The sequence below is a fragment of the Bufo bufo genome, chromosome 1 (genome assembly GCF_905171765.1).
Source record: "Bufo bufo chromosome 1, aBufBuf1.1, whole genome shotgun sequence".
Lineage (NCBI taxonomy): Eukaryota > Metazoa > Chordata > Amphibia > Anura > Bufonidae > Bufo > Bufo bufo.
In genome coordinates, this window is record NC_053389.1 from 791,899,890 (window position 1) to 791,920,573 (window position 20,684).

The 20,684-nt window shown below is 44.3% G+C and overlaps 1 protein-coding gene across 1 annotated transcript in view; it reads right to left on the bottom strand.

The window, feature by feature from the left end:
• Positions 1–6,705: 6,705 nt before the first annotated feature.
• Positions 6,706–20,684, bottom strand: part of LYL1 (LYL1 basic helix-loop-helix family member) — a 56,071-nt gene continuing 42,092 nt past the window's right edge. The window contains exons 3-4 of the mRNA XM_040415017.1: positions 13,803–13,894; positions 6,706–9,194 (exon numbers count right to left, since the gene is read on the bottom strand). Coding sequence (XP_040270951.1) covers positions 8,713–9,194; positions 13,803–13,894 — 574 coding nt within the window. The 3' untranslated portion in view covers positions 6,706–8,712. The remainder of the gene's footprint in view (positions 9,195–13,802; positions 13,895–20,684) is intronic.

The following is a 20,684-nucleotide window of genomic DNA, read 5'->3' on the forward strand; positions in this document are numbered from 1 at the left end:
CTGGCCGGAAAGTTAGGGTGATGTGCATCCACAGAGACTTAAAAGACTACCCCACCGCGCTGGTGTCTCTAACCACGGTTGCTGGTAGATGGACCCACGAGGTGGCTGTCGCCACAAATCTACATTATGAACTCATAATAGGGAGAGACTTCCCGGCACTGTGGCCTGCTATGAGAGTGACTGATACCCATGAGACAGGGGTAACCCTAGCAGAGTGGCCAGACTCAGGGGGGAGGCCAGAACCCTGGGAACCTGAGACCGAAGGGCCAGCGGTAGGGGCGACCGCCACTTTGGTGGAAGAGGGGGAGACATCCCCACTAATTGTGATGGTGGGAGAAGTGGAGGACTTGCCGCCGGGCCCTGAATTGGCAGGCCTCAATGTCTCCGGGGATAATTTTGGTACCACCCAACGTCGGGACCCAACCCTATCCCGCGCCTGGGAAAATGTGTTAATAGTAGAGTCAGTAGAGTCAGTGTTTCCCCGTTTTGTGGTTCATCAGGATATGTTTTATTGGGTAAACCAACTACGGGGTCAGCCTATTAAACAGTTGGTGGTCCCCAAGGCTTATCGCAAGCTTGTGTTAGATCTAGCCCACTAACACGTTCTCGGGGTCACCTGGGGCTGCAGAAAACTCAGGATCGTATTCTACAGCGGTTTTACTGGCCCAGCATATTCAAAGAAGTGGAAGAGTTTTGTAAGTCTTGCCCTACCTGCCAGATAACTAGCCCCCAGCCACATTTCCGTAGTCCCCTAGTACCTCTCCCGATTATTGAAGTACTGTTTGACCGAATAGCTATGGACCTCATAGGCCCAGTACCGAAGTCCGCCCACACAATATAATGACCCCCAGTGGCCCCACACATAGTATAATGACCACACAGTGGCCCTCTATTCAGAATAATGACCCCCTGTTGCCCCCCATTCAGAATAAATACCCCCCAGTGGCCCCCACACTGGGGGTTGTACTGTATGGAGGGGGCACTGGGGTCATTATACTGTGTGGTGGTCACTGGGGGTCATTATATTGAATGGGGGCTCTGGGGGTCATTATACTGAATGGAGGGTCATTGGGGATCATTATACTAAATGGGGGGGCACTGGGGGTCATTATAATGTGTAAGGGGCCCTCACAGTATAATAACCCCCCTGTGGCCCCTCACATACCTTTCATTGCTGGAGCGCAGGGGAGCCGGCGGTCCTGTCATTCACTAACCGCAGCTCCCTCCACTCCTTCTCTACTCCGGCCTGCTGCAGCAGTGAGACACACGTCATGACGTCACCGCTGGGCCGGGCCTGGAGAAGAGAAGGAGCTGTGCAGTGATGTAGCTAGAACTGACTGGGCCCCACAGCAAATTTTTGTATGTCCCCCCCGCCCCCCAGTGGGTTCACATCACGTTTTTCCTATCAGTTTTATGTTTATAAATGCATACGTTAACGTATATGTTTTTTTTACAATGGAACTCTATGGTGAACGGACACCACTGTACGGCATCAGTCTGAGGCATCTGTTATTAATGTACGTTTTTGGTATACATTAAATGGATCGCAAAAATGTGATGTGAACCCAGCCTTAGTGTCAGAATAAGCAGTACACAGCGGAGCAGCGTGGTGGAGAGGGGAGGCCGCCATGTACTGACACAGTGCTGCCTGGTCCTGGTGGTCAGGGGTGAGGACTCTGTCTCCTAAGGATCATTTATCTATTAGGAAATACAGTACAGGGCACAGTATAATACACTAGAATCTATATACTATAAAGATATTAGCCCTACCCCCGAATAATAATACAATTAGGGGGTCATTTATTAAATAGAAATACGTCTATATTAGGCATGTTTCTGACACAGATTGTGGTGCAAAGGTCCTTAGCACCGCAATCTGCAACTTTTCCCTACTCATGCCAGGTCTAAAAAAGGTGGCGTGGGCAGGGAAAGGGATACAGTTATGGCCATACGGTTATTGGATACCACCGCCATACAGTGACAGGATCACACCTCTGTACAGTGACTGGATAACACCGCCATACAGTGACCAGATAAAAGGGTATAAGGGGACACAGTACAGGGAATAACTAGGGGCACTGTACAGGGTGTGGTAAGAGGGCACAATGCAGGGTATAAGGGGGCACAGTACAGGGTGGGGTGGCACAGTCACATGACCCTGTGATGTTAGAAGGTCCTTATGGTGAATGCGGTTCAGATGCCACCATAAGGAGAGGCAGAGGAGTGAGACAAGGATCCGGGGCCCTGGATGGACAGGAGTGGTGGCCACAGCAAGTAGGTGGAAGGGGCTCTGAGGGGGATTCATACAAGAAATAGGACATGAGGGAGGAAAGGAGACAGCAGGGGCTCCATGAGGATGATATAGGACAGGATATGAAGGGGGGGACAGGTGTCATGGAGGCAAACGGCTTAATGAGGCAGTAAAACAACCAAATAGCATGAAGCCGCTGGTATACAGCATCCAGCAGCAACTCGAAGAGTTCAGCTTGCCCACCCTCCTGTCCCACAGTGAAGAGACAGTCACAGTGCAGACTCACAGACTGTGTTCACACTTCTGCTCCAGCCCTGCAGTCTCCCTCCTCAGGCAGCACGTCTTGTGTAGAGGGGGCGTGCCTGAAGCTCTGCAGCAGCCGGCCTCATGTGACTATCAGAGGGCCCACCAGAGGGGTACTGCATAAGTGAAATGACAGCAGTGTCATTGATGGAAGTGCTCATAACAGCTCAGTGGGCCCCCCCCCAGGAGCAATGAGCCCTGGCACTTGCCCGGGTATGCCGGGTGCTGGCGCCAGCCCTGTCCGTTTACCATCCGCAAACGGACGGTCTGGTAGAACGGTTTAACCAAACATTAAAAAATATGTTGAAAAAAGTAGTGTCTAAAAGTAGTGTCTGCCCTATCTCATGTTTGCAGTGCGAGAGGTACCCCAGGTCTCTACTGGGTTCTCGCCCTTCGAACTGCTATATGGCAGACACCCTCGCCGTCTCTTGGACGTGACCAAAGAGGTTTGGGAACAACAACTCACTCCACATAAAAGTGTAATTGAGTACGTTACCCAGATGCAAGATCGGATAGAGACAGTGTTGCCTCTTGTTAGGGAGCATATGGAGGCAGTTCAGCGAGCCCAGAGTCAGGTCTATAATCGGCAGGCTCGGGTCCGAATCTTTAACCCGGGTGATCGGGTTTTGGCTCTGGTGCCGACCGTGGACAGTAAGTTCCTGACTAGGTGGCAGGAGCCCTACGAGGTACTCGAGAAAATTGGAGATGTAAACTACAAGGTACACCAGCCAGGGGGGTGAAAGCCAGAGCAGGTTTACAATGTGAATTTACTCAAACCGTGGAAAGATAGGGAAACCTGTACAGAAGACAGCCCGCGGCCGGGTTTTCTAGGAGAAGAGGTACCGGCCCTTCTGTCTGATGCAAGAGAGGAAGCTGCCACAGTAGAAAATTGCTGACAGCCTCCCCTCTAAACAGACTGAGGAGGCCAGGGAGTTCGTTAGTCGGAACGCGGATGTGTTTTCGGGCCTCCCTGGACGCACTTCCATAATCCAGCATGACACTGAGCCTCAGGCAAAAGTCTGATTAAAACCATACTGGGTACCCGAGGCTCGGCGACAAGCCATATTGGAGGAAGTGCAGCTAATGTTGCAGCTAGACGTCATTGAGGAGTCAAAAAGTGAGTGAGCCAGTCCTATAGTATTTATACCCAAGCTGTTGCGGTTTTGCAAAGACTTTCGAAAACTTAACGAGGTTTCCAAGTTCGATGCGTATCCCATGCCCGGGGTGGATAAGTTCAGCGAGAGGTTAGGACAAGCCCGGTATTTTTCTGTTTTGGACCTCACGAAAGGGTACTGGCAGGTGCCCTTAACGGAGGCTGCCAAAGAGAAAACTGCCTTCATCATGGCTGAGGGGCTGTATCCATATAAGGTCTTACCCTTTGGTTTGCATGGCGCCCCCGCCACTTTTCAGCGACTACATTGTCCACATCATCAGTACGCTTCATCTTACCTGGATGATATTGTCATCCACAGTACCAACTCGCAAAGTCACCTACCCAAAGTGCAGGCTGTAGTGGACTCCCTTCAGAAAGCTGGCCTAACCGCTAACCCCAAAAAATGTGCGATAGGGTTAGAAGAGACTAAGTACCTGGCGTATGTCATTGGGCACGGAGTCATCAAACCCCAAGTGAGCAGAATAGAGGCAATACGGAATTGGCCCCGACCTGTCACCACTAAGCAAATAAAGTAATTCCTGGGAATGGTGGCTATTACATGAGGTTTGTTTTCCACTTTGCTACTCTAGCCACGCCCTTGACAGGACTCTTGAAGGGACACAAGTCAACGATGGTTCGCTGGGATGATCGGGCGGAAGAGGTTTTCTCCGCTTTGAAGTCGGCCCTGTGCAGGTCCCCGATTTTGTTGACACCCGACTTCAAAAGGGAGTTAAAAATACAGACCGATGCCTCCAAAGTAGGCCTCGGTGCTGTACTGTCTCAGGAAGTCAACGGGGAGGAGCATCCCGTTGTCTTCCTCAGTCGTAAGCTCACCACAGCCGAGACCCGGTATAGTCTAGTGGATAGAGAGTGCCTGACTATCAAGTGGGCACTAGAATCTCTCCGCTATTATTTATTGGGGAGAAAATTCCACCTGGTGACTGACCACTCCCCTCTCAAGTGGATGAGCCAGGCCAAGGACAGAAATGCCTGAGTCACCTGATGGTTTCTCTCCCTACAAAACGTTAAGTTTTCGGTGGAACACAGGGCAGGCCGGTTACAGGGAAACATGGATGCCCTGTCCTGGGTACACTGTCTGGCGTGTGTTCACCCCCTCAGGGTTGAACAAAGGGGGGAGGGGTGTATGTGACACAGTGAGAGGTTTGGTCTGGGAAAACAGGTATTTTCCTCCCAGCATGTGCTGTTGAGCCAGGTGAGGTCAAATACCGGACCGGATTTTAAGTGTTGACAGCACCTGGCTGTCCTTAAATAGGCAGCTGGGCTCAGAAGCGAGGTCTCTGTGTTGGGATCTTGGAGCCTTGTGTCTGGATGAAGGCTTGCTACCTTTTTGGCGTGAAAACAGGTTGGTGCTGCTATGCTCAAGGACTATTTAAAGAGGACCTTTCACCGATTCTTACCCTATGAACTAACTATACAGATATGTAGAGCGGCGCCCGGGGATCTCACTGCACTTACTATTATCCCCGGGCGCCGCTCCGTTCTCCTGCTATGCCCTCCGGTATCTCCGCTCACTAAGTTATAGTAGGCGGAGATACCAGTCCCTAAGTTATGGTAGGCGGAGTCTGCCCTAGCGCTGGCCAATCGCAGCGCAGAGCTCACAGCCTGGGAGGTTATTTTCTCCCAGGCTGTGAGCTCTGCAATGCGATTGGCCAGCGCTAGGGCAGACTCCGCCTACCATAACTTAGGGAACGGAGATACCGGAGGGCATAGCAGGAGAACGGAGCGGCGCCCGGGGATAATAGTAAGTGCAGAGAGATCCCCGGGCGCCGCTCCACATGTCTGTATACTTAGTTCAAAGGGTAAGAATCGGTGAAAGGTCCTCTTTAAGGCAGAATTGCTGCATGGTGTGAATTACCGCAAGGTGACCTTTTGCTTGTTTATGACTGCTTGTTTTGTCACTTGCTTGAAGTGTGAATAAAACACTGAACTGTTTGATCCAATGAACTTGTTGTTGCCTCTATACTGCGTCCGCTAATCCTGTCTACCAGAGCGAAACCCCACAATATACACGGCTGGTTTCCAGGGTTTATGACCATCCTACAATCCAGCAGCAGTGGCCGTGCTTGCACACTATAGGAAAAAATGACCTGCCTCTGTGGTAGCCGGCACCGTGGAAGCACACTTAAGCAAGCAGGCATAGCAACTCTTGTCCTGACCACCTTGTTTCTGCACTGCAGCGGAGCAACCCCTGGAAACGAGCAGTGTATAATGCGAAGAAGGGAATGTGAACAATCACAATACATTAGTAAGTGCTTTGTATTAATTTTGTCAACATGATAAATGCCATTTGCTAAAGTGAGATAACCCCTTTAAGGCACTTTCCTCTATGGGAGGGTGCTTGAGCAATATAGGTTCTTTGTCTTGCTATTTCCTGCGAAGGTGTGCTTTTTCTATTGTCTACCTGTGTACTGACCTCTGCCCATTTATTGGACTCTGACCCTCCTCTGCCTGACCCTGCCTGTGCCTGACCACTGCATTGACCCTCTGCTGCCTGCCCTGACCTTGAACCTTTTACTATTAAGCACGTACTTCCCTGACGTTGGCCTGTCTCTGAACACAATTCTGCCTGACCCCTCAGTGCCCAGCACCATTGTTCTGACCCCTGTGGGGAGACTACACCAGTAGGTAGTGGCCTGGTAGCTCCCCTGCAGCAAAGTCTAGATACCTGTACAGGGGTTAAAGGGTGAATGCCAAGGGATTGCCAGGATAACACCCTTAGGTGTAGCCCAAAGTCACATCTGTTGGTTGACACAGTGTTTTCACACCCACTGCTTTAACAGGGCAGAAAGCTATTTCTGTTGGCTGCCCTGAAGTGAACAGAGGATCACTATGCAGAGACCTGGTAGTAGGGAGAGTGACTGAGCATGTGTGTCACCAGGTGGTTCTATACTATGTAAGAAAACATCATAACTCTTCACTTGATTTTTTTTTATGATTGTACAATTAATATGATTGAATTTAATCTGTGAAACAGCCCCTTTAAGCCCCTGTGTATGAAGTAACAGATTCCACTTTTGTAATTAGGATTCTAAATTCCTAGAAAATTATATTCTAAATTTAATGCAGAAAGACATTTTAGGAAGCCACTTGGTCAATAAAAAAAAACACACGTCATCGTTTGCACTTTCTTTTTCTTGTTTTGTCACAAAGCATTATGGGAAGCAGTGATTGTGGGCTCTGCAGTTTATATAGTGTCATTCCATGGGAAGCCCATATTGTTCATGCTCCAGCGCTGCATTCCAGTAATTGTTTTCTACAAGGTCACTCAGTGGAACGTGGTCCATTCTTTTGTTCAGGTTATTAAATAGCTCAGGTCCCAGGCCGCTCTGTCAGCTGCTGAATTAGTATTTCTAGAAAAACAAAACTACACAACTGTTGGCAGCAAGAGCTGTAATCCTGTGATAGTGCAGCAGCTATTCCATGAACATGTTATACGAGGCAGCCAAAAATATCGTCCAGTGGAATCCAGTACAAATTAGGCTTTCAGTCATTCATATTACAAGTAGTCATATTGTACAGTGATGTCTAGGCAAGAAAACAATAGTGTAACCAGTAACGAACATAGAGTGGAGAAGGGCATATGTAGTACAGAAGGGCCTAAATCTTTTTACCCTCCATTGTAGAAGCTCATAGTCGATAGCTGTTTCCTTCTTACATGCTAACCCAAACTGGGTCCCCCTGTTTGGGATGCTGGTATAGCTTAGGCTACATTCGCTTACGTTCCGGCAGAGAACAGCCTGCCAGAGTTCAATGGATCTGGCCTAGCCGGATATTGCTGTTTACCGCTGCCACAACCTGGTGAACTCTGGCAGGCTATTCTCTGCCAGAACAGCCTGCCGGATCCAATAAACGCAACTGTAAAACTAGCCTTATATGCCCTTCACTGTAAGACCTCATTCACACCAGGAGTGGAGAGATTCACAAGTGTGAATGATGCCAAACCCCCAGAATTACTAATGGTCACAGCATATTAGCCTGATGACAAGCAGATATCTTCAGGCACCCGTTATTTATCATGTCATCATGACATGTCCAACCAGGGCTTATATGCCATTAGAACCAAACGGGATCACAACTGATATTTTCTCCGTGACAGTCCAAGTATTGAAGACTACATAAACCCTTAGAGAATGGCTACCATTGGTAGGTTTATTTCTTAGAGGGTAAACTTCTAAGATGTTCTCCTTACTCGACTTATTCCCAATTCAGTGATACTACCATAACTTTGTCATAATCCTGTCCTTATATGAACAGCAACAGTACCTGCAGGTTGCCAATATTACTACACTATCCCAGAGAAAAATGTGTTATGCATGACTTGTAAATGAGCCTGCTGTGTACTAACCCTCATTTATTCAGTCAGAAGGCAGAAGTGTTTAGTTGCAGTACATAGGAACATATACATTTTCCTCCTTTACTCTTTAAATTCCAATGTCAGTCACTCACATGGAACATACAGTTGCATGTGATAATGTCCTTTGAAGAAATTGGACTTAAGGTGGTCATACACATTAGAAGGATGTTGGCCCAACTCTCCAATTTCGGCTGGACCAGCCAACCATCAAATGTGTATGATGGTGTCCACACTCTCCCCCAATGGAAGGTGTTGGGGGAAAGAAAGATAAGGCAGTTTGATTGAAACATGCCCAATCCTTTTTTTCTCAAGGGACAGAGGCTGCCACTAGAGGTATCTGTCAGCAGTTACTGCCCCTCTCCCTTTTGAGAACAAATGCATGTTTGGCCAAGCCAAACTTGTATGTATATGAGGAGTCAGGAAAAGTAGCTGCTGGCTGAACCCATATGGTCAACCTTAGGTTTATTTATCTGTGTTTACACAGGGCAGTCAACACTATAATAAAAAAAAAATATCTGACAGTCTGATAAGTGATGTTCATTTTAGAAGGTCCATTCAATGAAGTGAGGTTGTGAAGGAGGTTCAGCCTAACTCAAGAAAAGCTACCAGACCTCCTTCCGTCCACAGTCCTCACCGACTTTCTCTTACTTCTGATGTGATCAGAGTCATTTTTGTGCTTGTTGAAGAGGAAATGCTTTCTCTGTCACCTTCCTCTTCTTCAGTCTCTATGCTGTCCCCACAGCTCCCAGACATTGGGGACATGGTGCCCTCAAAGCGTCTGTTTTTTTCCTCATCTCCCAGAACAGGCAGGTCAGCAGAAGGGCTGTGACTCTCTTTGACCTTGGGAGCCAAAGTATGGACAGTCTGAGTGTATCTTCTCTTTGAGGGAGATGTTTTAGGAGGGGAATTGTGTTGGTCGCCCAACAAGCCAACCAGAAAAGTAATGTATCGCATAGCCAGACGAAGGATTTCATTCTTGCTCAACTTCTTGTCAGGCGGATGGGTGGGGATCAGTTTTCTCAGCTCAGCAAAGGCACCATTAACATTCTGCTGTCTCCAGCGTTCCCGGCTGTTAGTGAAGACCCGACGGGCGACTTTTTGTGGCTGTCGTACTGTGGAACGGAAGTATAGCATTAAAATAAGGAAATTATAGTAATATGTTGATTACAGACACAGAAAATATACACGTAGGTGCGAAAAGTTAGCAACGAGTACATAAGGTAATCAGTGCGGCAATATCATGCAAATGGACTTATTTTATAGTGTGTAGGGCCCAAATGATGTTGATGGACTCAAGATTCACAACTCCTGTCACATTTAACACATGCCATTAAGTCTTATGATGGTGACAGAACAAGGATTAAGTAAATTGTTTTTAAGTTCAAAATTTCACCATGTGATGTTCTGAATGATAGGTTTCTGCAATTCACTTTCCAAGCCAAGATCCTAAAGGGAAAAAATCCCCTGCCCTGTTTTAGTGGAGTAAAAAGTTGTGACAGGGACCTTGATTATAGTGGGAATTTAAAGTGGCACTGGAAAAAATTTAAGTGGCCCCATGTGGTAGGTGGGTCCAAACTGACACAAGGTGGGGCCAGCTCAAGTAAGCAGCGCTAGCAAACCCATAGAGGGGCAGTATATTGTACTACACTTTGGTATATGCAGCAGAACCAAATAGCAAAGTGCAGCACAATATACTGCCGCAGCAGAAATTCTCAGGATGGCGCCAGATCATTATGTACCTGGCCAGTGGCCCGGCTCCGGTGGCCCATTGGGCATCGGCCCACTGGAAATTTTCCCTGTAGAGTCTATAGCCAGACCATCCTTGTTTATCCCTTTTTTTCTTGCAGTAGTTTCCATAAAATCATGCTTTGTTAGGTGCAGTATGAGCTGAGCCAGGAGTCCATGCTCGCTGGAGACCTCATATTCATGAGTGACAGGTTTCCCCATGCCCACCAGACACTGATAAACAGCTTCTACCAATGCTCAGTGATAGGGAGAAAGCTTTCAATTTGCAAAGGGAGGACTCTCACACTCATGAATATGAGGACTCACTCCCACAGCTCCTAATGAAGTGTACTTTTATGGGAACTACTTAAAGAGGACCTTTCATTACAATAAAAAAATCTAAACTAAGTATACAGACATGGAGAGCGGCGCCCAGGGATCTCCCTGCACTTACTATTATCCCTGGGCGCCGCTCCGTTCTCCCGGTATAGTCTCCGGTATCTTAGGATTTTCGGCTCAACCGGGAGGAGCCTGCTCTTGTTCTCCTGGGCGTCTCCTTCTCAGGCTATGAGCTGAGCGCTGCGATTGGCCAGAGCTACAGCCTGGGAGAAGGAGACGCCCAGGAGAACAAGAGCAGGCTCCTCCCGGTTAAGCCGAAAATCCTAAGATACCGGAGACTATACCGGGAGAACGGAGCGGCGCCCAGGGATAATAGTAAGTGCAGGGAGATCCCTTGGCGCCGCTCTCCATGTCAGCATACTTAGTTTAGATTTTTTATCGTAATGAAAGGTCCTCTTTAAAGAGGTTGTGATTGTCCATATTGCCTCCTTTGCTGTCTTTCTTAATTTTTCCATTGCACTATACACTGCTCATTTCCAGGGATTACGGCCACTGCTGCAGCGCACATACAAGGTGGGCTAGACAGGAGCTGCTGCAATCCCGGCCAACAGACAGCTTGGTGCTTTTTCATATAGTGTGCAAGCATGACCACCACTGCTGGATTGCAGGGTTATCGTAATCCATGGAAATGAGCAATGTATAGTGCGATGGAAAAATTACTGAAGCCAGCAAAGGTGGCAATATGGACAATCACAATACATTATTATTAGGTGCCTTGTATTCAATTTCCCTACATGATAAATGCCATTTGCTGAAGTGAGACAACCCCTTTAAAAAAGAAATTGACAACCCGCTGTATTCAGGGTCTATAACTTGGTGGCAGATCCCCCTTCACATATGGAAAAGGGTTGTTTCAAGCATCCAACTGCTAGATGTTAAAAGTCGCCAATACTATTTATTGTAAATTTTTCTAGGAATGGGCGTCCGCTGTTAAGAGACCCTTCATCGGGCTGTTCTCGGAACTGCCTGCTCCCGCTGACTGCATTTGTTTCAGACCGGCTCACGGCACAGGTAAGGGCTTACCTGTGCCTTGCCGGACTTGTGAGAAAAGATGGCAGCCCGCATGTGTTCGCGGGCGAACAATGCGAACTGGCCATCACTGTTCATTATATGGTTTAGATATAACAGAGCTGACAGCCTACACTTGTAAAAATACCTCTGAAAAACCCCTCTTAGATAGGTCCGACTGATGAAGACATGGGCAGCCAGACCTTTCTTCAGCTGGGGAAATGTAGTCTTACATAACGGCCCTTCAGATGAATGGCTCTCCATGCAATGCAAGGTTCTGGTTCATAGTAAAGATAAGGGGGAATGGGAGTGAATACTGTATTATACTCTAAGTACTGGTGTACTAATACATAATGTCTAGAGTCTGCCCCTCCCTATCAGTCCTTTCATCAACCCTTTTTCTTTCATGTGTTTCACTTTAGAGGTTTTCTAGCGGAAGGCAAGATTGATAGATAACAGAATCTGCAAACCCACCAGACCACATCTTCCTCGATCCAACCGCCAGCACACACTCAGTTCCTATTGTCTGTGATATCGACATTCACAGCTACAGAGAGATGCACGAGCAGTACACAACATACAGGTGAAACTCGAAAAAATTTGAATATCGTGCAAAGTTCATTTATTTCAGTAATGCAACTTAAAAGGTGAAACTAATATATGAGATAGACTCATTACATGCAAAGCGAGATAGTTCAAGCCTTTATTTGTCTCAATTTGGATGATTATGGCTTACAGCTTATGAAACCCCAAAGTCACAATTTCAGAAAACGAGAATACTGTGAAAAGGTTCAATATTCTAGGCTCCAAGTGTCACAGTCTAGTCAGCTAATTAGTCCATACCCCCTGAGCAAAGGGTACCTGAGCCTTTACATTGTCTCAGTATTTCAATTGCATTATATGCACAATATTCAAATTTTTCGAGTTTCACCTGTATATAGGATGCTCATTTATTAAAAAGTCTATTTTAATATATTGCCTGGGAATAAATAAGAAATGAGCAACAGACAAAATATTTGGTATATCTATCCTGTATGGTCAGATACTCATCATGTAGGGCCTAACCTCTTAATAGTTCCAGTTAGGTCTGGGGTTGCTTTGAGGATAACAAAGAAATGATCATATCTTATTTTTCTTTTTTCTTTTTGTAATATTGTTTGCTGTGGCTACTTTCACACTGGCATTTTGGCTTTCCGTTTGTGAGATCCGTTCAGGGCTCTCACATTTGGTCCAAAACGGATCAGTTTTGCCCTATTGTATTCTAAATGGAAAAGGATCCGCTCAGAATGCATCAGTTTGCCTCCATTCCGCTTTGGAGGCGGACACCAAAACGCTGTTTGCAGCATTTTGGTGTCCGTCTGATGAAACTGAGCCAAACTGATCCGTCCTGGCACACAATGTAAGTTAATGGGGATGGATCCGTTTTCACTGACACAATCTGGCACAATATAAAAACGGATCAGTCCTCCATTGACTTTCAATGATGTTCAAGACGGATCCGTCTTGGCTATGTTAAAGATAATACAAACGGATCCGTTCTGAACGGATGAAGACGGTTGTATCATCTGAACGGATCTGCACCAAATGCGAGTGTGAAAGTAGCCTATTTTGTGATTAACTATATTATGTTTGTTATTTTGAAGTTTTTTAATATCTTCAGGTAGTTAGCACAGTCGCCATGCAGCTCTAGGGTCTTGAGATCAATTCTGACCAAGGGGAACATCTTCATGGAGTTTATATGCTATTCCCTTGTCTGTGTGGCTCTCCAGTTACCTCCCAAACTAATGTAAAAATGAAGTGGTAAGTAAATCCTTAAAAATGTATTCTCATAAAATTCCTGAGAGGTAAAGGATAATAGGTCATAGCATTAGTAAGGGTACATTAAAAGGCAATGATTACCATTAGGCCTCATGCACAGGGCCATAGTGTGCTGCTGTGTTTCCTCCATATTTGCCCCCTAGTAGCATATATACTTATATAATATGATATGTGAGGGAACATGCCACAGATCTTTTTCTGCCAGATACATATATGCATACTTTTATATGAGACCAGAGGTATACGGTAATAGGCCCCATGCACACGGATGTGTGCCGGCACGAGCACCGACCGTAGGGCCGCTGCATGCGGACGCGGACACATTCACTTGAATAGGGTCAGCAATCTGCATCCGACGGTCCACACCGCAAAAAAGTAGTGCATGCACTACTTTTTTGCGGTGCGGAAGCATGGACAGAAACCCCACGGAAGCACTCTGTGGTGCTTCTGTAGGGTTCTGTGCCTCCACTGACCTTCCGGATTGCTGACCCATTCAAGTGCAAGGCAACGGCCGTGTGCCTGAGGCCCTATGGTGATACAGTTAAGCCCTATAGACTTCTAGAGGTGCCATATTGTGGCTCTGTACAAGTTGCTTGATGCCATAATAGACCTCTTTGCATGAGCACTGACAGTGCAAGAAAATGCAGCCGCCCTGGGGATGAAGCAAGATGATACACCATATTACTCTTGGAAATATGAACTTTATAGGAGAAACTAGGCTGTAGGTGAGTGTGGATTTGTTGCATATATAATGTTATGTCATGTTATACCTATGAAGGGCGCTTCCATGATGTCAGAATGGCTTCTTCTCTTAAACCTCCCAGAAAAGATTGGGATCAGGTTAGAGGCACGTAGGTAGGGACTAGAAAAAGATGGAAAAAAAATTAGTCTGATCTGAAGTGTATCAATCAAGGAACATCACATATGGCAAAAACCTGTTCCCACAGCAGAATACAAAATCCCCTACATCATTATTACAGGAATTGTCCGCTGCCCCATCAAATGTAAGTGTAAGGGCTCATGCACACGACCGTTATTGTTTTGCGGTCCATTTTTCACGGATCCGTTGTTCCGTATCTGAGTTTTTTTTTCTCTGATTTAAGTCCTCTTCCGTTCTGTAATTCCACAAAACATATCCGTATGGTTTCCGTATGTGATCCATTTTTTGCAGATCGAAAAAGGAAACAGTAACTTATTAATCACCAAACACATGAGCAATATCGGCTGGGCATAGCATTTCTACAGTATGATCCGCAAAATACGTATGTGTTTCGTATGCGTTCCATATTTTTTGCTGACCCATTCAACCCATTGACTTGAATGGGGCCTCGGACCGTGATTTGCGGACAATAATAGGACATGCACTACTTTTTTGCAGAAGGGAAATACTGAAACAGAATGCACACGGAGTTGTTTTTGCAGACCCATTGAAGTGAATGGTTCCGCAAAAAAAAACGGAACGGAAGCGGAAAGAAAATAAGTTCATGTGCATGAGCCCTAAGGGATACATCCACATGGGACATAAAAAGCAGGGCAAAATCTGTGGCAAATTTTTCTGCAGATCCAGTGCAAAATCTGAAACAAACCTAGAACAAAATCCATGAGTTATATGGGGATTTTGCTGTAGCTTTGCTCCGGATTTCACGCTTGTCATTGCAAGGGTGAAATCTGGGTTGAAAATTCACAGCATGAATTTACCTGCTACAGATATAAAATCTGCACGGAAGGTGAAGTTTCCAGTTCTAGATTTTTTTAAGGCACTGTGTGAATGCCTTTGGTTAAATCATATCTACTTTGCAGCAGATTTTCTGCCTGCAGTTCCTTGGTGAAAAATCCACAGCGAATCTGCCACGTGAGGATGCACCCGAAATCACACTCCATTTAGGAGCTTTTTTTTTTGTCGTAGATATGGACAATCATAATACATCAGTAAGTGGCTTGTATTAAACTTGTCTACATGATAAATGCCATTTGCTGAAGTGACACAACACGTTTAAAAAAAAAGTCAAAGAAACATAAGTGTAGAAATGTAAAGCAGGTGCCACAGTTGGTTTTTCTATAACAAGCAAGAGACGATTCATAAAAGAGAAGATTCCATTCAAAGATACTCGATGAAGAAGCTACTAGAAGACTTGTGTTCTCCAGTAAAGAACTACATAGGAGAAGACATATCTACTACAGCACCTTCAATCAGATGCATAACTTGAAGCTTCAGGACCGAGATGCAAAAATTTGGAACAGAGCCCTCCACCTACCATGTTCCATTTATAATACTAATAATTTATGGTGGCAGAGGGACCTTTGGTCCTTCTTAGGTCCATCTTGTGCAACTGTATCCTCTATAGCTAAACTCCTTAGCCAGCAAATAAAATATATAATTAATAGGGTTGTCCGATTCAGACAACCCTTATCCATTTGAAGGTTTACCAAACACTGATCCTCGGTGAAGGGGTTTGGCCCCTCCAGGTTTCCCCATGATGAGCTGTTGTCTAAAGAAATCTTTTTGCTACATGGAAATTTGCAGGTTTCCTGCTGTAGATGGATCTGTTTTTCTAACTATGGTTTCTTAAATACCAGAATAGACATTATCTTTAATAGTCACAGGCCATGTTTATATTACGCTTGTGATGTACACTTCCAGGAAAAAGTAAATGAACCTTACAATTTTTTTTTCACAGTTCTGGTAGATATAGACATCAGATGTCAGGTAGTCACTAGTGTAGCTTAATTATAATGTAATCACAGAGTACCTTCACCAGTGTTAAACGTAACCTTTACTGATGATCATTAAAAATCACCCAATTTGTGCCCTTGAAAAGCAATTAACAATGAGGCTGGGCAGGACAAGGAAAGGAAAATTGACTCACCCTCACACTTGCCCTATCAAACTATAGGCCCTGCCTAGCAAAACGGAATGGCCGCCCCGATAGGGGCGATCCCGTGTCAGGAACCTTCTGATAGTCCCTATATGTCCCTGACAAGGGATAGATACCGCCACCCGAGAAGAGATCTAGTATGACTACAGTCCAATAGTAATGTCATAAGTCAATGCATGTATCAGAAAATAATAGTTACAACAAAAATGATCGCACATAATACATATATGCTCCCAAGTAAACCAATGGCATCCAGGTTTTGATCACCAGTGGAAAAAAAGGAGCACATACCATATGTCCCAGGAATGCAAACTTTGTCCCGACACGTTTCTCTGAACCGTTCTCTGGGGTCAGTTCATCAGGGGACCACATATAACAAAAAGACTCCAAAAAACAAACAATACAGAAAAGGAGGCAATAATATGTGTGTGAATCTGATTATATTTTTTGTAGTAATACCAAATGATAATGGTAAATCCATGGCCATGAAGAAAGACAATTCCCACATATTTGGGACCAAATATAATGCATCTGTATCACATACCGAATGTCCACAGTGCTGCTACTACTGAGACCCTTTTAAAATTCTACCACACACCATTTAAATATTGATTGTCAAAGTATGGCTTTCAATAAAATCGAAATTGCAGCAGGATAGGCCAATAAACTCACAGTCGCTATGACATAAAGGGGAGGATATGATTAAACTTCCGTAAATCCCAGATGAGATTTCATGCCTGGAGAGGGTACGATAAGGGATCAGTCTGGGTCAGCACAGGAGCATTGGTGGTGCAGTGGTGGCCATCTTGATGGAAAGTCTGGTCTCTGTCCATGTCAGCATGCAATCAGCGTCGCTCTAAATACCCGCTCGCCGAAAACCAGAAGTCACATGACTGGAAGTCGGCGGTGGAACGCATGGTGGAACGCAAATACAGGAAGTAAATTGCAGCTATTACTGATAATACAGAAAAAAGGGCAAAGGAACTACTGGGCATAAAAATAATTGTACAGATGAGCAGCCACTATACCCTATCACTACAAGAAGATCATTTGACTATTGAAAATTAGTATTTTGCCATATATCATTGTCACTTCATGTCAGCTTAGTGGACGGGGGATGGGGAGGAAAAATGAGAGGGAGGTTACTATCCCTCATATTATAAGATGAATATTAGGTGCAAAATTAAAATTATAAATAGCACCCACCCAACCTCACCCATAGATACAAATAATAACAATGGACGGACACGTCCAAACACGTAATTATTTAAATAAAGCACGCAAAATCATTATATTCATTAAGACCACAAGAGGTAATGGTGTTCAACCTATATGTCCATCTAGCTTCTTTCTGTTTCAAAATGGTGTCAAGATCTCCATCTCTAATGCCTGTCCTGATCGTCTCTAGCATACAAAAGGTCAGAACTCTGATATCACCTGTCTGGATATAGGTTTATCATGTTTGTTTCTGACATCCCCCACATGTTCCAAAATCCGTTGTTTGAATGCACGGCACGTTTTACCTACAATCATCAAATTGCACGTGCATTTACATAGATATATCACACCCTCAGTATTGTAGTTAGCGAAGGAGCGGGTATAGTATACCCTGTGTCCACCAGAATCTGAGAATTGAGACCCTCTAACGATGAATTGACAAGCTTTACAGTGGCCGCAATGAAAGTTACCAGTCTGTCTATTGGTTAGCCATGTCTCTTTTTTAACAGTCTCAAAATGGCTGTAAACTAAGGTATCTCTTAAATTGCGACCACGACTATACGTAATTGCTGAAGCATCTGGAATAAATCCAGAAATACCCCGATCGGTTTTCAGGACTGACCAATATTTACCAAGTACATTTCTCACTTCCTGTACCAAGGAATCAGAAGTTCCGATAATATGTATAGTTTTATCCTCTTGTTGTCTGCTTTTGGGGGTTAATAATTTAGTTCTATCGCATATCCGTGCAAATTCCAATGCCTGATTTAACACTTTTCTCGGGTATCCTTTTTCTCGAAATCTCTGATAGAGATTGGTACTCTCTTTTTCAAAATCCTCATCCCTTGTACAGTTCCTCCGTATTCTGAGGAACTCTCCCTTTAGGATTCCCTTCTTTAGTGGAATAGGATGAAAACTCCCTCACTGCAAAAAAAACTGTTAGTAGAGGTATCTTTATGATGTAGGGATGTCTGAATCATATTATCATTTTTCCACAGCCGAATATCTCGAAAAGCAATAGAATCTTTCTGTATCTCATGGGTAAAAAATAACCCAATTTTGTTCTGATTCAGTGGCTCAACAAATAACTGAAAATCTCGTTTCTCACCTGACCACAGTATCAAAATATCATTGATATATCTTACCCACAATAAAATATGTGAGACCCAGCTGGCATATTGGTGAGAAAAAAATATTGTAGCCTCCCACCAGCCCAGGAGCAAGTTAGCATAAGTTGGGGCACAAGGACTTCCCATAGCGGTGCCCCTGAACTGGTGGTAGTACTTAGAGTCAAATACAAAATAGTTATGAGTCAAGATGAATTCTAGCAAACGAAGAACAAAACTATTATGGCCCTGATAGTAATTGCTTTTGGTATCGAGGAAATACTTAGTAGCCTTTAGTCCCATTTGGTATGGAATTGGATGTGTAGAGGGCGTTAACATCAATCGAGGCCAACCATATGGTGCAAGTTGGGTCTTTAAACAGAAGACACTCGGGGCTAAAGTTTGCAATCGGTGACAATGCTGATCACAGACATTTAACCTCTCAGATGCAGCGGTCAATTGTAATCATGGCATCTGAGGCATCTTTCCCTGAACAACTCCCCCCGTGAAGATTGAGGGAGCCGTTCATTGTCTGCAAATAGCCTGGGTCTCTCTGAAGAAACCCATGCTATTTCAGCTGTAGTTTGAGGCCTGCAGGTGGCAGGGCTCCATAGGAACATAGCGAAGCTACAATAAATTGCAATAGTAATGCATTGTAATGTAAGGGAGAGGCAATAAGAAGATCGCATGTTCAGGCCCATGCATGTTTACGAAAAAAGTTTTTAAAAATTCAAATCACCCAATTCAAATAGTAAAAAATTTCATGGGAATTGACAGTTTCCAAAAATGCCCAAACTATTAAAATAGAAATGTATTTATTTTAAAAAAAAAATCTAAATGGCTGATTCGCTATTTTTTCATTGCTTCACCTCTGAATTTTTTTTTATAAAAAGTGATCAAAAAGTCATACACACTCAAAAATGGTATCATACTACTGATGATCCCGCAAAAAATGAGTGCTCACACAGCTCCATAAACGTAACTATAAAAAAGTTCTTTGGATCATTAATCTTAATGAAAAGTTCTTTTTTTCAGTATCAAGACACAAGAAAAACTATAAATGTGGTGTCATTGTAATCATGCTGCCCCAGAGAATGAAGGTAACAAGTCAGTTTTACCACACAAAGAATGGTGTAAAAACAAAACCAATAAAACTGTGACGAAATTGCATTTATTCCCAATTCCAACCTTGGAAAATTTGGATTTTTTTTTCCAGCTTCCCACTACATTGTATGCAATGTTAAATTGTGCCTTTCAAAAGTACAACTTGTCCCACAAAAAACCCAGGGTTAATAACCTGTTGATCCTCCTTTAGCAGCAATCTGCTCCACCAAATGGTTGGACCAAATGTGTTTCACTTTTTCAATATTTCTGGGGTGCCTTGAGTGCACAGCTTCCTTAGGTCATACCACAGCATCTCAATAGGGCTAAGGTCAAATCTCTGACTTGGCCATTCCAAAATACAATTTTTCTTTTTGAACCATTCATTAGTTGATTTACTTGTTTGCTATGCGTTAGTTCTTGTTACATCACCTATTGTATTCAGCTTGATGTCATGGATTGCTGCCCTTACATTCTCCTGTAAAATATTTACATAAAAAATAAATTTACATTAAAATAATTGTTCCCTTAATGATTACAAAGGTCAGAGGCCCTAATGCAGCAAAGCAACCCCCAAACCTTGATGATCCCTCCACCATGCCTCACAGTTGGGACAGGGTTTTAGTATTTGTGTGCAGTGTTCTTTTTCCTCTAAACATAGCATTGCACATTAGTTCAAAAAGGTTCTACTTTTGTCTCTTTTCTTTTTAATAAAACATTCTGAGAAGTATTGTAGAACATTCATGTGGTCTCGGGCAAACTTGAGATGGGGTGCAGTGTTTTTATGGACAGCAGCACTTCCTTTGTGGTGTTCTTCTATGAATATAATTTCTGTTAAAGGGAACCTGTCACCGGGAATTTAGGTATAGAGCTGAGGACATGGGTTGCTAGAGGGCCGCTAGCACATCCGCAATATCCAGTCCCCATAGCTCTCTGTGCTTTTATTGTTTTAAAAAACGATTTGATACATATGCAAATTAACAAAAAAGAGTCATATCTTACTTGTGTGACCAAAGAAGAGTCATATTTTCAAGCTCTGACTCATCTCAGGTAAATTTGCATATGTATCAAATCGGTTTTTTTACACAATAAAAGCACACAGAGCTATGGCGACAGGGTATTGCGGATGTGCCAGTGGCCATCTAGCAACCCATGTCCTCAGCTCTATACCCAAAATCCCGGTGACAGGTTCCCTTTAAGTGCATTTCTATTTTTTATTTTCTATTTTGCAGCTTGTAGAGTCTTCTGCAGGTCTTTTGCTGTTACCATTGTATTCTGAGTCACCATTTTTTAGGATTGCCCATGGATCTCTTGGAGTGATCTTAACAGAACATCTACTCCTAGTGAGAGT